Here is a 15,243-nt window from a genome sequence, read left to right as displayed (position 1 = left end):
ATGTTATGGTATCTGAAGACAGCTTTGTGTAGTGTGCTAAAGATGACAACAGTAGTAGGCCTGAAGACCAACAATGATGAGACAGCCTACATGGAGGTGAGAGCCTTGGCATAGTGGTAGCAGGAAAATAACCGCTCCCTCAAGAGCAACAAAACAGGAGCTGATAGTGGACTACAGAAGACATCAGAGAGCACGCCCCCATTGAAGGAGCTGATCATGGACAACAGGAGACAGCAGAGAGAGCACGCCCCCATCCACAGACAGGGCGCAGTTGAGTGGCTCAAAAGCTTCAAGTTCCTCTGTCTGCACATCCCTTGCGACCTGAAATGGTGCCTTCACACAGTGTGGTGAAGGCGGAAGAAATTCAATTTGGCCCCTAAGACCCTCGCAAACTTCTGCAGATGCACCATTGAGAGCATCATATTGGGCTGTAGCACCGCCTGGTACGGCAATTGCACCATCCAAAACTGCAGGGCTCTCCAGAGGGTGGTGCAGTCATCCCAACGCATCACCGGTGTCTCAGGAAGGCCAAGACGATCATCAATGACCTCAGCCTGTTCACCAACTACCATCTAGGTCTAGGAGACAGTACAGGTGCATCAAAGCAGGGACCAAGAGACTGATAAACAGCTTCTATCTCCAGGCCATCAGAATGTTAGAGAGTCGTCACTAGCCGGCCTTCGCCCAGTACCCTGCCCTTAGTCACGGTTAATAGCCGTCTACCACCCGGTATTTTACCCTGCACCGTAGAGACGGCTTTGCCCAATGTACATAGAGTAATTGATCACTGGGTCACTTTAATAATGTTTACATACGGTTTTACCCACTTTATATGTATATACTGTATTCTAGTCATGACTCATCCTATATAAACTAATGCTGGCCTCCCGAGTGACGCAGTGGTCTAAGCTGTCCCACTAGAGATTCTGGGTTCGAGTCCAGGCTCTGTCACAGCCGGCCACAACTGGGAGACTCAATGGGTGCACAATTGGGGGTAAAAAAAAAAAGTTTTTTAAAATATATATACACACACACAATACATTTGGAAAGTAGTCAGACCCCTTGACTTTATCCACATTATTTTACGTTACAGCCTTATTTTAAAATGTATTAAATTAAAAATGATCCTGAATCTACAGGTAATGACAAAGCAAAAGCAGGTTAGACATTTTTACAATTACCTTATTTACATAACTATTCAGAGGTTTGCTATGAAACTCAGAATTGAGCTCAGGTACATCCTGTTTCCATTGATCATCCTTGTAATGTTTCTACAACTTGGAGTCCACTTGTGGTAAATTCAATTGATTGGGCATGATTTGGAAAGGCATTCACCTGTTTATATAAGGTCCCACAGACAATACCAGTCAAAAGTTTGGACACACCTACTTATTCAAGGGTCTGTTAATTTGTACAATTTTTTACATTGTGAAGATGTCAAAAATATGAAATAACACATGCGAAATCATATAGTAACCAAAAGTGTTATCAAAATATATTTTAGTAGCTTCAAAGTAGCCACCATTTGCCTTGACAGCTTTGCACACTCCTGGAATGAGTAGATGTGTTCAAACTTTTGACTGGTACTTTAGTATATAAATAAAATGACATTGCTCGTTCTAATATTGCTTAATTTATTGGAAAACGAACATGCTGTTTTATGGTGTGATATTGTCATCATTATACAATATATGGCTCACATAAGAGCTCAAGTAATAAGAGTTTTTAGCATCACAAAACATATACATCAAACCAAAATAGCAAGCACTAAATGCCATTTTCATTTGAATATTTAATGGGCTGAGTAATGATTGAAACCTCCACAGTGAAACTACACAATGAAACTTTAAAACAAATGAGATTTTTACATTATTTTTTACTTGCATTTATGAATTATATACACAACAAAAGCATGCAAAAATACAATTAAGAAAATAATTGATCAAAAAAACATTTCTAACTAGCCTATTATTTTAACCATTTGTTTCAACATAGTTTTACAAGACAAACCTTTAAAAAGACAGCCCTATCAGTGAGTGATACATTGTGTGTACATGTAGATGACAGCAATGAGTTCACACTTTTCAAAAATAATTCACTTTTTTCCCTTTTTCTCACCGAGCCGACGGTACAATTTAATTGTCATTAACTGAATTTCAGGATCACCACTTTTAATGTCAATTGCTTTCAAAAAGAAGTTCAAGGCATCATCAAGTTTCCCCTCAGAGAAAGATTGTTTTCCATTTACCACATGGTTTTCATACATCTTTTCTTCAGTCATAGCTGAGGAATCACGGCTGCTGTTGACACATTCCACAGTCTGTAATGTGGCATCTTTTCCACTGGCACATTGGTCCATTCTTTCACTAGAAACAAGTTCATGATCACCGGTAGATTCCTCCAAAGAACTTTCTTCCTCCTCTCCCATTTCAGATTCTTCAACATGCATTGGCTCACTTCCACCTTCCTCACTTTCCTCTTCATTCTCAGTGTTTAAGGTTTCCCCTGTGGGTTCCTCTTCCATGAGAGACTCATGAAATCCAGTCACCTCACTTTCCTCACTTGCATCATCAGTGTGCACCTGTAAAACCTCAGCTTCCATGTCCTCATCAAGGTCCTCTACATGCTCAATCACGGAATCCACAAAGGAACGTCTTGAGGCCACAGAGGTGTTCACTCCAAAGCTTTTCCTGGTTTTAAAGGAACTGGATCCAGATTTAGCAGATTTTGGTGTGGAGGAACCAATACCATGGAATTCTTCATCCAATTTCCTGTTCATCAAATGAGGCCTCTCATCTTCGTCAATGTCATCCTCCTCACTACTGTAAATTAAAGCTTCCCTTTTCTTTTTCTTGAAAGTAGTAATGAATGATTTTTCAGAAACAGGGGAATTGACATGAACATCTGCTCCATTCTGTTCAACAGCTCCAGTCACAGAAGGCTTGTCATCTGCATTGAAGCCGACATCCATCTCTAACTGGAAACCTGAATTTCCCACAATGGACTCGGATTCCTCTTCTGGGAACATATCACTAGCGCTGTCCTCTAACTGTAGATTGAAATTTCCTCCAAAAGACTCAAGTTCATCAACTTTGGAGGATGTTTCTGCATGACTTTCTAGGCTCTTGTTGGACATCTGTAGTAGCATAGAAAGTCTTTGATTCTTCTGGGATTTGACAGGTGAGATCTTCTGGTCCATTGTCAAGTCTTGGTGAAGTGACAAGTTCTGCCATTGTGGGGAACCATTGCCATTTGGCTGGTTGTCTTGTTCAACTTCAGAGGTAACATGTCCTACGGCAACAATATCATCCTTTGCTTCTGATGACACATCCAAAATCTCTTGAGCGGAAGTGTAAATTGGCTCACCATCCAACACCTCAAGAGACGTGTCTATGGGAGAAAGATGGTTGCGCTTTATGAACTGTTCCTCAGTCGCAAATGTCACAGTGGGCCCTATAATCTCAATGCTTTCATCTACAGCTAGATCAATGAATTTGTTACTCAGATTGTGGATATCTTCCTCGTCACCAGACCCAGAATGGGTAAGATCCACCAACACAGGGGAGTTGAAGTTGTGGTTATGGCTAGGATAGGAGGGGCTGGGTTTTTCATTCTTTGGCTTCTTCTCAGTTGACCCCACTGTATAGTGTTGAGGGGGTTTCCGCAGATGTGCCGGCTCAGTGTTTGACTCAATGCTGTCAGCAAACTGCTGTTGCAACCCCGATTCCACCTTCATCAGCTCCTGAGCTTTCTGCACCCTGTTCTCTATGTACTTGTGAGCTTCCTGATCCCCAGGGTCATCTTCATTGTTTGCTACTTCATGCGAGAACATGAGGTCATGATCAGATATTCCAAACATCTCCATGGAGTGAAGGTGGGCGATGTGTTCATCCAATTTAGGATCTGTGAGTCTTTGTCTCGAGTGCAGTGACTGCAGCTGCAGCTGTGTTGATGAGGATCGAGTGTCTTGTAGTGTGAAGAGTTCTTTCAGGTCTTGTTTGCTGAAGTACCGGAATGGATTTTTCTTGTCCCCGGTGGTCTGTCTGATCAAGGAGTCTTTGAACACCTGCCGTCTGTAGATCTTCTCCTCCACTGTGCCACAAGTGATCAGTCTATAGATGACAACGTTCTCCATTTGTCCAATGCGGTAGGCCCGGTCAACGGCCTGGGCATCAGTGGCTGGATTCCAGCTGGGGTCAAAAATAACTACTCGGTTTGCTGCTGTCAATGTGATGCCAACTCCTCCCACTTGGGTGGTTAGGAGAAAGACTGAGTATTGCTTGTTGGTCTGGAACATTTGGATGCGCCGCTCTCTTTCTGCAAGGTGTGTTACTGTGCCATCAAGTCTCACAATCTTGAAACGCTTGTTCACTAGAACCCGTTCAAGAATGTCCAACATCTTCCTTGACTGAGAGAAAACAAGTGTGCGATCGCCTTCTTCCTTAAGCCTTTCCAAAAGTGCAATGAGAAACATCATCTTTCCAGATTCTGATATTAGTGTTTCATCAGATATGTTGTCGATTCTGTGTGCAGCAGATTCATTTTCATCATCATGATAGTTTGCACTTGTTCCTTCTTCTAGGCCTAACTGAGCGACAGCCCTGGCGGAAAGAAGTCTTGGGTGGTCACACAATTTCTTCAGGATATTCAGTTCAGCCAACGGTGACCTGGTGGTCATGAGCAGCTCCTTGATGTTATCTAGGGATAAGAACTGATTGTAGATTTTCTCCTGAACTGAGCTCAGGTACGTCCAGATAATTAGATCATTCTTCCTGGTGAGGTTCGGCATTTCTGCACCACCACCACCACCACTACTACTTGGGACTTCGTTTTCAAGGTCCTTTTCACAGGCTTTCACACGGTTTTGTGTTTTTCTCTGTACTTCTGCCTTTGTCCTCCTTAGGAAGTATGGATTTATGATGGCCATGAGGTTCTCCGACATCTTGAGCCCCAGGGCTTTCTCACCTGGGGTGGCATCCTTCTCTCTTGCACGGGTGATGGGACTTTCATACTGTGTTTTGAAGGTTTTAGAAGTACCAAGAAGTGCCCCTTGACAAGCAAAATCAAAAAGAGCCCACATTTCTCTCAGGTTATTCTGTACAGGTGTGCCTGTAAGAAGTACACGATTCCTGGCAGGAATCGCATGTGCACTTTTGGCTGTCTTGGTTGAGGAGGTTTTGATCTTGTGTGCCTCATCTAGGATTACATAATCCCATTTGAATTCACTACCATTGTAAGACGAGAGAAGTTCCCAGTTAGTGATCAGCATTTGGTATGTAGTGATGATAACACCACCTCTTCTTTGAATCTTCTCCAAGTTCCTGTTGCGTTCCACTTTGCTTGTGCCATGAAACTCTTTGACTCTCATTCCAGGAGTCCATTTGGCAAATTCCTTGGTCCAGTTCTTGATGAGTGAGGTTGGCATGATGAGCAGGGTATGCTTTACCAAGTCAGCATCATACATACCAGAGAGAAACGATATGACCTGAATTGTCTTCCCTAAGCCCATGTCATCTGCTAGGATTCCTCCTTGACGACCATCTCTGTGGAGACCATACAAAAAAGCAACCCCCTCTTGCTGATGATCATACAGTTTGTCATACATTTCTTTGAAAAGCATTAGACCACTGTTGTTGACATTGACAAAATCTTCATCCTCACTCTCTGAGCCTTGCTGTATCATCTCTTTTATAGCCTCCTGAAGTTTCTTTATCCTGCTCCAAAGTTTATCACCAGGGCGGATGTCATGGGCCAGCTTGAACAGTTCCAATGATTTTGACATATTTCCTTGTCTGGCAGCATCTTTTCCATCCCTGATGTACCTTTAAAAGAAAGAAAAACACTCGTAAATGTTTGTTTTTTTAAGTAATAGAATTAGACAAGTCAGTAATCTATATCATAATAGGATATCGTGTATGATACAGCTGTTGAAAAACAACACAAAAAGCATTGCTCCGCAGCAGTTAAAATCTTGGTATGAAAGAATGTCTGCAGTGCAGACATTTCCATCTCGTCATTAAGACCAGTTTCCACTTCTCAGCCTAGAGCCGGAAGGATATACCGTAAATGACCGACATTGCCTTCCTCTTACCTAAGCAAAATGGTTCTGATCTATAATTTTCGTTGATTATGCTATAGAAAGCTCTTGCAGGTTTGTTTGCTCAAAAAACATTATTTGGTCACCAGTAGCCTTGTGCATCATATTGATTCCTGCTATGAAATTATCTGCCTGTCGAAGGCTAAATTAGAATTTACATTGAAATCGCAATATTGACATGTAATATCTATAAAGCAAGAGATTAAAATTCCATGCAATATTTTGAAACACCACCAAGCAACGCGTGACAGTATAGTTTACTCCGTATGTCAGCCCTCTCCTCTTGAGGCTGCTTCCCACACACACCAAGCCCTGCCCCCTGTCAATCAAGCAGTGCAGTTCCTTCTCCTTGCTATTAGATTCACTATAAATTTGCATGCTGTTAGGTAAAATCCAGTCAAAAGATTGTTCCAAACAAGAACAATGCTGCATTCCACCTAGCTTCCTAATATAAATCATTCCATTTCAATGATTCCAACAGTGCACCCAAGTGTTTTGATCTATATCGCAAATAAAAATCAATATATTTTGCCCTTATCATGCCCTAAGCTGGTCCCTGTTCCACAGCTGTGTGAGTGAGGTGCTGTGCGCACAGGGAGGGAGAGATACAACTACTGTTGTTTTTGTTAGAGGTACATGTATGCCTTCGGTGAGTATATTATTTATTTCTCAACATTAAATGGCACCACCTTACAATCTGAGTAGGCTTGTTCTGCAGGACATTTATGGTGACTACATCTAGTAACATAGGCCTAGCGCTGGAAAGTTTTTGTAGGACATTAGAGATTAATTAATTACATGGTTCGTATTTAAAGTTAGCAAAACTTCCCACTTCCTCAGGCGGTTAATTATGTAGCATAGCCCTACGCCTTATATGCACAAAAAGCAATCTGACCATTCTGGATACTATTTTGACAGGTTGACAAACAAAATATCAATCAAGCATTCCCTGGATTATGTTAGATGAAATAGCCATATTTTTCCGTTGTCTTACCTAGCAAATGGGGGGGAAAAAAATTGTCTGGAGCACTGCAGCAAAACCTTGAGCAAGGCACATAACCCCAATTGCTCCTTTAAGTTGCTATGGATAAGAACACCCGCTAAATGACTCAATTGCATTCCAAGAAAAACATCTAAATTCATCTACAAAGCCTTATACTGTATTGTCTCTCTTCCCCCTAATAAATAAATAAATAAATATATATATATATATTTTTTTGTATTATCTCCCTCTTACGACTGAAAAAGTCCTCCGAAATGCTGCGTTCTTTTTTAAATTATAATGCAAAAATATATAAATGCATATTCACTTCCAGTTTAGGGCTGACCCTATTTAGTCCACTGGTCGATTGTTTGGTCGCACAAGACACCTTTATTTGATTACCCTTATTTTATCAGGTAAGTTGACTAAACACATTCTGATTTACATCAATGACCTGGGGAATAGTTAAAGAGGGGGGATAAAAGAGCCAATTGGAAGCTGGGGATGATTAGGTGGCCATGATTGTATGAAGGCCAGATTGGGAATTTAGCCAGGACACCGGGGTTAACACCCCTACTCTTACGATAAGTGCCATGGGATCTTTAGTGACCACAGAGAGTCAAGGCACCCGTTTAACTTCCCATCCAAAAGACTGAACACTACACAGGGAAATGTCCCAATCCCGGGACCAACCAGGAACAACCCTGCTTAGCTTCAGAGGAAAGCTAGCAGTGGGATGCAGGGTGGTATGCTGCTGGCTCACCTGTCTGATTCGCACCTGTGACTAATCCATTACGTAAGCCATGACACAGTCAATCATTCTAAGACATGTTATACTGAAATTATATATGGTTATATGTCAAAATAATTGTGCAAGACTAACAAATAACACTATTTTAAAACCAATGCGCTTTCTCCCGCATTAGATAGTAGTCGCTGTCCTCTGTTCTGAAACAATCTTCAGTGCACCGTTGAATTGGCACCTTTCCCTATTTTGCCATGCGCAAAATAGCAACGTTAAGCCGGATATTGGTGTTAAGAACAATGCGGGAGAGGCAGCAGCAGAGTGAGGAGACGAGGAAACCAACTTAAATTAGGTCTATAATCAAATCAAAGTTTATTTGTCACGTGTGGTGTAGACAGGTAGACCTTACAGTGAAATGCTTACTTACAGGCTCAAACCAATAGTGCAAAAAAGGTGTTAGGTAAGTATAGAAATAAAACAACACTAAAAAGACAGGCTACATACAGTAGCGAGGCTACATACAGACACTGGTTAGTCAGGCTGATTGAGGTAGTATGCACATGTAGATATGGTTAAAGTCACTATGCATATATGATGAACAGAGAGTAGCAGTAGCGTAAAAGAGGGGTTGATGGGTGGTTGGACACAATGCAGATAGCCCGGTTAGCCAATGTGCGGGAGCACTGGTTGGTCTATTTAAAAATGCTGATGCTCCAGATACTCAACTAGTCTAAAGAAGGCCAATAGTCTAACTGTTAAATGTGCCTGGCTTTATAAATAATCTATATACAGTACCAGTCAAAAGTTTGGACACACCTACTCATTCAAGGGTTTTTCGTTTTTACATTGTAGAATAATAGTGAAGACATCAAAACTATGAAATAACACATTTGGAATAATGTAGTAAGCAATAACAAAAAAATAAGTGTTAAACAAATCAAAACATACACTACCTTTCAAAAGTTTGGGGTCACTTAGAAATGTCCTTGTTTTTGAAAGCAGCCCATTTTTGGTCCATTAAAATGCAGGGTAGACATAGTTAATGTTGTAAATGACTATTGTAGCTGGAAACGGCAGATTTTTTAAATGGAATATCTACACGAGTGATGGTTGCTGATAATGGGCCTGTGTTCCAATGGCAAGTTGTGTTAGCTAATCCAAGTTTATAATTTTAAAAGGCTAATTGACCATTAGAAACCCCTTTTGCAATTATGTTAGCACAGCTGAAAACTGTTGTGCTGATGTTAAAGAAGCAATAAAACTGGCCTTCTAGAATGATTGAGTATCTGGAGCATCAGCATTTGTGGGTTCGATTACAGGCTCAAAATGGGAAGAAACTAAGCATTTTCTTTTGAAACTCATCAGTCTAGGCTATTCCATGCGAGAAATTGCTAAGAAACTGAAGATCTCATACAACGCTGTATACTACTCCCTTCACAGAACAGCGCAAACTGTCTCTAACCAGAATAGAAAGAGGAGTGGGAGGCCCCGGTGCACAAGTACATTAGAGTGTCTAGTTTGAGAAACAGACACCTCATAAGTCCTCAACTGACAGCTTCATTAAATAGTACCCGCAAAACACCAGTCTCAATGTCAACAGTGAAGAGGTGACTCTGGGATTTTATTTTACCTTTATTTACCCAGGCAAGTCAGTTAAGAACAAATTCTTATTTTCAATGATGGCCTAGGAACAGTGGGTTAACTGCCTGTTCAGGGGCAGAATGACAGATTTGTACCTTGTCAGCTCGGGGGTTTGAACTTGCAACCTTCCTTCCGTTACTAGTCCAACGCTCTAACCACTAGGCTACGCTGCCGCAGGTCTTCTAGGCAGAGTTACAAAGAAAAAGCCACGCACCATTGGAACACAGGAGTGATGGTTGCTGATAGTGGGCCTCTGTAGCTACAATAGTCATGTTCAAAATTCGCAGTGTCTACACTGCATTTCTGATCAATTTTATGTTATTTTAAAATGAACATTTTTTTTGTTGCTTTTCATTCAAAAACAAGGACATTTCTAAGTGACCCCAAAATTCTGAACGGTAGTGTATAACCATAATAAGCCAGTTAGCAGATGCTTTCATCCATGCGTGCATACATTTTACCCATTGGTGGTCCCAGGAATTAAACCCACCATCCTGGCCTTGCAAGTGCCATGCTCTTCCAACTGAGCTACAGAGGACCACCATCTTTGTTGCTTTAAAAATGTCCAACACAGCCATTTTTATCTCAATATCAAATAAATTCTGCTAGGACTGTCTGGGTTTGGTTTGAGGGAGGGGAAAACTGAAACCTAGCCTCGATTGGCAGAGAGGTTTAGAACTCTTTCTTATTGGTCTGTTAACTAATTTACCGCCGGGTGATATCATCAGGCAGACCAGAACTCCATCCCACCACAACAGGCTGATTTATCAGGTGGTCTATTACTCTAAAATTGCATTATCATATTTTTCAGTATTATTCCAACCTCAGGAAATATATATAAAACACAGGAAACTCACATTTGACTGCACTGGGCCTTTAACAATGCTTTTTCTGTCTGTACCTGATTTGTTGCCCCTACCCTGGATGTAGTTTACTTCAAATTCTTCACCACTGAGGAGGTATGAAGAACCCCGATGTGAAAAACAGTGATTCGTAAAAATAGTGGAATTAGCGGTTTGCCTTCAAAATAAGTCTGCCACTGAAACAAACAGATACAAATAGTGGAATCATGCCACAATTGGGCTCACTAGAAAATGCTAAACAGGGTCAGAATGGCGTTACATAATTAATGCACTAATTTTACAATAAAGCCATGCAAAATGTATTAACTGTAACCAATTTAAGGGCTCCTGAGTGGTGCAGCGGTCTGAGGCATAACTACAGTCCCTGGTTCAAATCCAGGATGTATCACATCCAGCCGTGAATGGGAGTCCCATAGGGCGGTGCACAATTGGTCTAGCGTCATCCAAGTTTGGTCGTCATTGTAAATAAGAAATTTACCTAAACTGACTTGCCTAGTAAAATAAATTTCATTTTTTGAGCTGTGGGGCAAGCAAAAATACTAATTATAGCATAATAAATTAAGTTGGACCCTTTGTAAGAATACTAAACCTTAGTAAAACATCTAGAGACCACACCAACAAATGTTTGCCTTTTGGTATTGAAGCAAACGGCAGGACAGGGAAGGGAATAAAACCCAAGACACTGGTGCGAAAGGCAAACACCCTCCACATCGCACCAATAGTGTTGACATACTTGGTGGGAATAGTAACGGTGGCTCAGAATGGTCCCATTATCCCAACTGTTACACCGAGAAGATTTCACGACCGCTAGTTAAGTAACCTGTCATTTTCGTCCCCATGCTAACATGTTGTGTTGAGCAACAAAGGAGCTGATTGGAATTGCAGTTTCAGTCAAAATGGCTGCTGTGGCTTCTGCTACCTAGCATGAGGACGAAAATGACAGTTTTTCGGAGAAACAGACAGCTGTGGTTTGAGATGTCCGTCTTGCCGGTTCGTTTTGTGTACATTATTTCACTTGTGTGTTGCCTGGATGTTGCATTGGGACTCGGCATTTCCTGTTCGTCTGTGCTTTGAATGCGTAACAGTTCTCTACGCCACATATTTCAAACAAATCACGTTTCGATTTTGAACATGCGCTGTGTATTGTCAAATGGAAAGAACAACCTGCCAATGGAAAGGAACTTCCTGAAAAATCAGCCAAGAGACAAAGAGGCAAAGCAAACTCCCACTACCATACAAAGGCTTCAACAGGTGAAGCAAGCCCACATTTTCTTCAGGAAATGTGCATATTCTATTTTAGCCAATTATAGGGCCAAAATAGATTATCAACCAAATTCAGTTTGATTTTACCAGGTTTGGCATTTTTCGTAGTGTTTTCAGATTCACTTATTTAACAATAACAGAAGTGGATGTTCTAAGTACACAATAAGTATTTAACCACATCAGAAGACCAGTTGAGGTATGGGGAAAAATCTTTCGAAAAATTGAGGGTGTACTTCCCTTTAATTCAACTGTGCACCTAGCAAGAGACCATTACATTACTAGCATTGTTTCTGTACTGCACATGCAATGCCATTGTTTGCTAAACAAATGTGCACCCAAATGATAGACATCATGATATCATTCTGCCAGGTAGGCCTATTTTGCAGTCAACATTTAATTGGGAAGTTCTTGGTAGACAACCTTTAGAAATTACTGTTATTACTGTTAAATATAGGTCCCTATATTTGTCTTACTTTAGAAGTGTTTCATTTAGGCTGACTATTAGCCTATATTTAGTTGCAGTGTCCAATACATTTTGTGTCCCAATCAACTTAAAATATCTTCAAAATAATTTTTGCGATGACACAATCCCAAAGGCTATAGCTAACATTTTTTTCCCTTTACTGTTTGCAATTCAGAAATTATTATTTTGATTCCCATGATTTGATTCACCACGATTGAACCGAACCCCAACTACTACAATGGCAAAGTGAATCATTAGGTTTGTCAAAAAAAGAACCGATTCACATGAATTAAATCATTGTTTTACTATTTTCAGAAATGTGAAGCAGGGCATCTGTTTTACAGTAAATTCAATGTATATAGTCTAAACTGTAAAAAAATGTATTGAATTCTCACTGTGGACATATTGGAGGACTGCATAATTGCAAAGGGGCATACTTATACACATTATACCATATGGAAGATTCATTCAATGCATATAAAAGGCTCACCAGAGAGGTGATTTCCTATAGACAAAGTAAGAGCTACGACACTAATACGTGTAAACTCTTCAGAATTGTGTTCTGTGGGTGTCACTGAGTAGACTGACTCAATTTCATGTATCCACAATCCATAGGTAATGCTGTACAGCGCAATATGTATGTTCAATGCATATAAATTAAGACTAATCAGAGGTGATTTTCCAGTCATAGTCCCAAAATAGAGCACTACTACTAGACTAACATTATTTAGCTTTTCAGAATAGTGTTCTGCGGGTGTAACTGAGACAGTGATACCCCATTTCATAGATCCACAATCCATAGGTAAGGCTGTGTGTACAGTGCAATATGAATGTTCAATAAATAATAGGCTGACTAGTGAGGTGATTTCCCCACTCTCAAAGTCCCGCAATAAAAACTACCACAGTAATATTTGTGTACATTTTTCAGAATTGTGTTCTGAAGACATTAACATGATTATCTTCCTCCCACATACCTCTGGTAGGTCTCCATCTCCTCAGTGTCCATTGACAATGACCTATAAAATAAGCATAATATTAGCACCGTAGTAGGGATGTGCATCTTTCCATTTAAAAACGATTGGATACTTATCTAGATACATGGACCCCGATACAGGAACAATACAGTTTTATTGCGATATGGTTTTATTTGAGAATGAATTGATGTGATTCGATGCACTAACATTTATTTCATAAACATTTACTTTGTTTACGCTACCTAACTAATTCTACTAGGAATACAAAATGCCGCTCACATTTCCACATTTTTATTAGCTTTGGAAAGCGAATTCATGTCCAAATCGAGAAAATAAGACCTGTGCAATGGTATGCGCAATCATGATACTTATTTAGAGTCTGTGGCTCAAGTGGTTTGAAATCGCAAAACTCTGTCGAATATCCAACTTAAAACAGTCTTTAACTCCGTTAGTGAATCGGCGATTGAAACATTACATCCCAACACATTACTCTGGATTTAGCCAGCAAATCTGTCCTGCTTGCTTAAAACTGCACTAGGTTTCTACAGGCCTTCTTTGTAGATTAAGACATAGTCTGGAAAACGTACCTCAATTCGGGAATAAGAAATGTGTTGTACTCGAATTGTGCCATTATCCCAACTGTTACACAGAGAAGATGTAATGACTTTTTTTGTTGTAAACTATAGTTTTCGTCCTCATGCTAGCTAGCAGTAGCCATTAAGGAAAGGCACCTGGTGTTGACAACAAATGATCCAAAACGGCTGCTGTGGCTTCTACCTATAATGAGGACAACGAGGTCAGTTTCCGAGAATAAACTAGCAGTCGTTCAATCTTCCCAAATGACACAGTTGGGATAAATGGGAAAATTCGGAGTACAACACATTTCTTATCCCTGGATTGACGCATGTTTTCTGAGCCATACTCAGTTGTGCCGGGTTAGCAGTGATGTAGTTAAGCTACACAGTAAGCCTGTCTGATCCTAGTGCAGCTGTAAACAAGTGGGTCGGCCATGCTGGCAAATAGGTGGGTTGGTCAGCTTTACAGTACTATCCGGATATTTGACTTCATGTGGCTATAGTGTAAAAAAAATATGACTTATACTGATTTCGCCTCTTCCTCCCTGGCTAACGTATATAGCTAGCTAAGCAGCTAAAATTTACGTTACAAACCATTTGGCCGTACTGAATTATTCAATACTTAGGTTAAACCAAAAAAGTTGATTACCTAGTAACAACTACAGTAACTAACAAAAAAAAGAAGTTATCTAGTAACAACTACAGTAGCTAACAAGTTAGCAACATAATTGCTAGTGAGGGTGAACTTCTCTATCTAGCTAGCATTGTATTGTATTGGACGGGATGCTAAACGTGCAGTAGTTAGCATTCAGCAGGCTTTTTTCTTTAGAAACTTACTTCTCCAATTTCTCCGACATCTTCGCAATTAGGTGATTTGAGTTGTCCATTGTTTTGCCAGTTCGTTTTGTTGGGATTATTTCATTTGTGATGCATTGAGACTCGCCTGTGCTTCGCTTCGACTGCGCAACGCCAACGAATCTCCCCGCCACATATTTCAAACGAATCGCATGTTTCGATTTTGCACATGCGCAGTGTATTATCAAATGGAAAATATTTTAAGTGGGAGGAACCAGCCAATATAAAGGAATTTCTCTATGAAAAATCACAGTGAAAAGGTAGGTTTCCATTCAGTTGGCGAATTGATTTTCATGCGAATATTCTAGAAGCTGCATATAGAAAATATGCCAATATTCCCATTAGTGGCCAGGTCGCAATTGTAAATGAGAACCTGTTCTCAACTTGCCTACCTGGTTAAATAAAGGTGAAATAAAATAAAATAAAATAAATAAAAAGTGGTGTTTCCACCAAATAAAAACCAGTGCCTGATGGCGTAGTGCACACAACTTTAACATTTTCGCTTAAATGTTCATTTACCAAATACAAATCTAAAGTTCGTGTTTCCATAGCATTTTCAACCCTACTGATTGTTTTGTCACAAAGACTGTTGCATTAAATAGCAGTGGTGCCTAATCTGGTCTTGGCATGTGAGCTAAAATATCTTAATAGCCAACAACTCACAGATACAGTGCTGGTATGGCAATGCTGGTGGGCTAGTCTACATGATCAGATTATTATGGATAAGAGCGATAATATTTTTATTTGTCAAACGGCAGTCAGGCATTGATTATCATGTCATTAGA

At 40.3% G+C, this 15,243-nt stretch overlaps 1 protein-coding gene across 1 annotated transcript; it reads right to left on the bottom strand.

Moving 5' to 3' along the window:
- Positions 1–1,620: 1,620 nt before the first annotated feature.
- Positions 1,621–14,631, bottom strand: ercc6l (excision repair cross-complementation group 6-like). The gene is made up of 3 exons (XM_024394192.2): positions 14,441–14,631; positions 13,029–13,070; positions 1,621–5,822 (listed from the first exon to the last, which is right to left on the bottom strand). The coding sequence occupies exons 1-3, from the start codon at positions 14,488–14,490 to the stop codon at positions 2,096–2,098; spliced, it is 3,819 nt and encodes a 1,272-aa protein (XP_024249960.1). The 5' UTR covers positions 14,491–14,631; the 3' UTR covers positions 1,621–2,095.
- Between the last annotated feature and the right edge of the window lie 612 nt (positions 14,632–15,243).

Source organism: Oncorhynchus tshawytscha, linkage group LG30, assembly GCF_018296145.1.
Source record: "Oncorhynchus tshawytscha isolate Ot180627B linkage group LG30, Otsh_v2.0, whole genome shotgun sequence".
NCBI lineage: Eukaryota > Metazoa > Chordata > Actinopteri > Salmoniformes > Salmonidae > Oncorhynchus > Oncorhynchus tshawytscha.
Note: the sequence above shows the minus strand (reverse complement) of the source record. Positions and strands in the feature narration are given on the sequence as shown.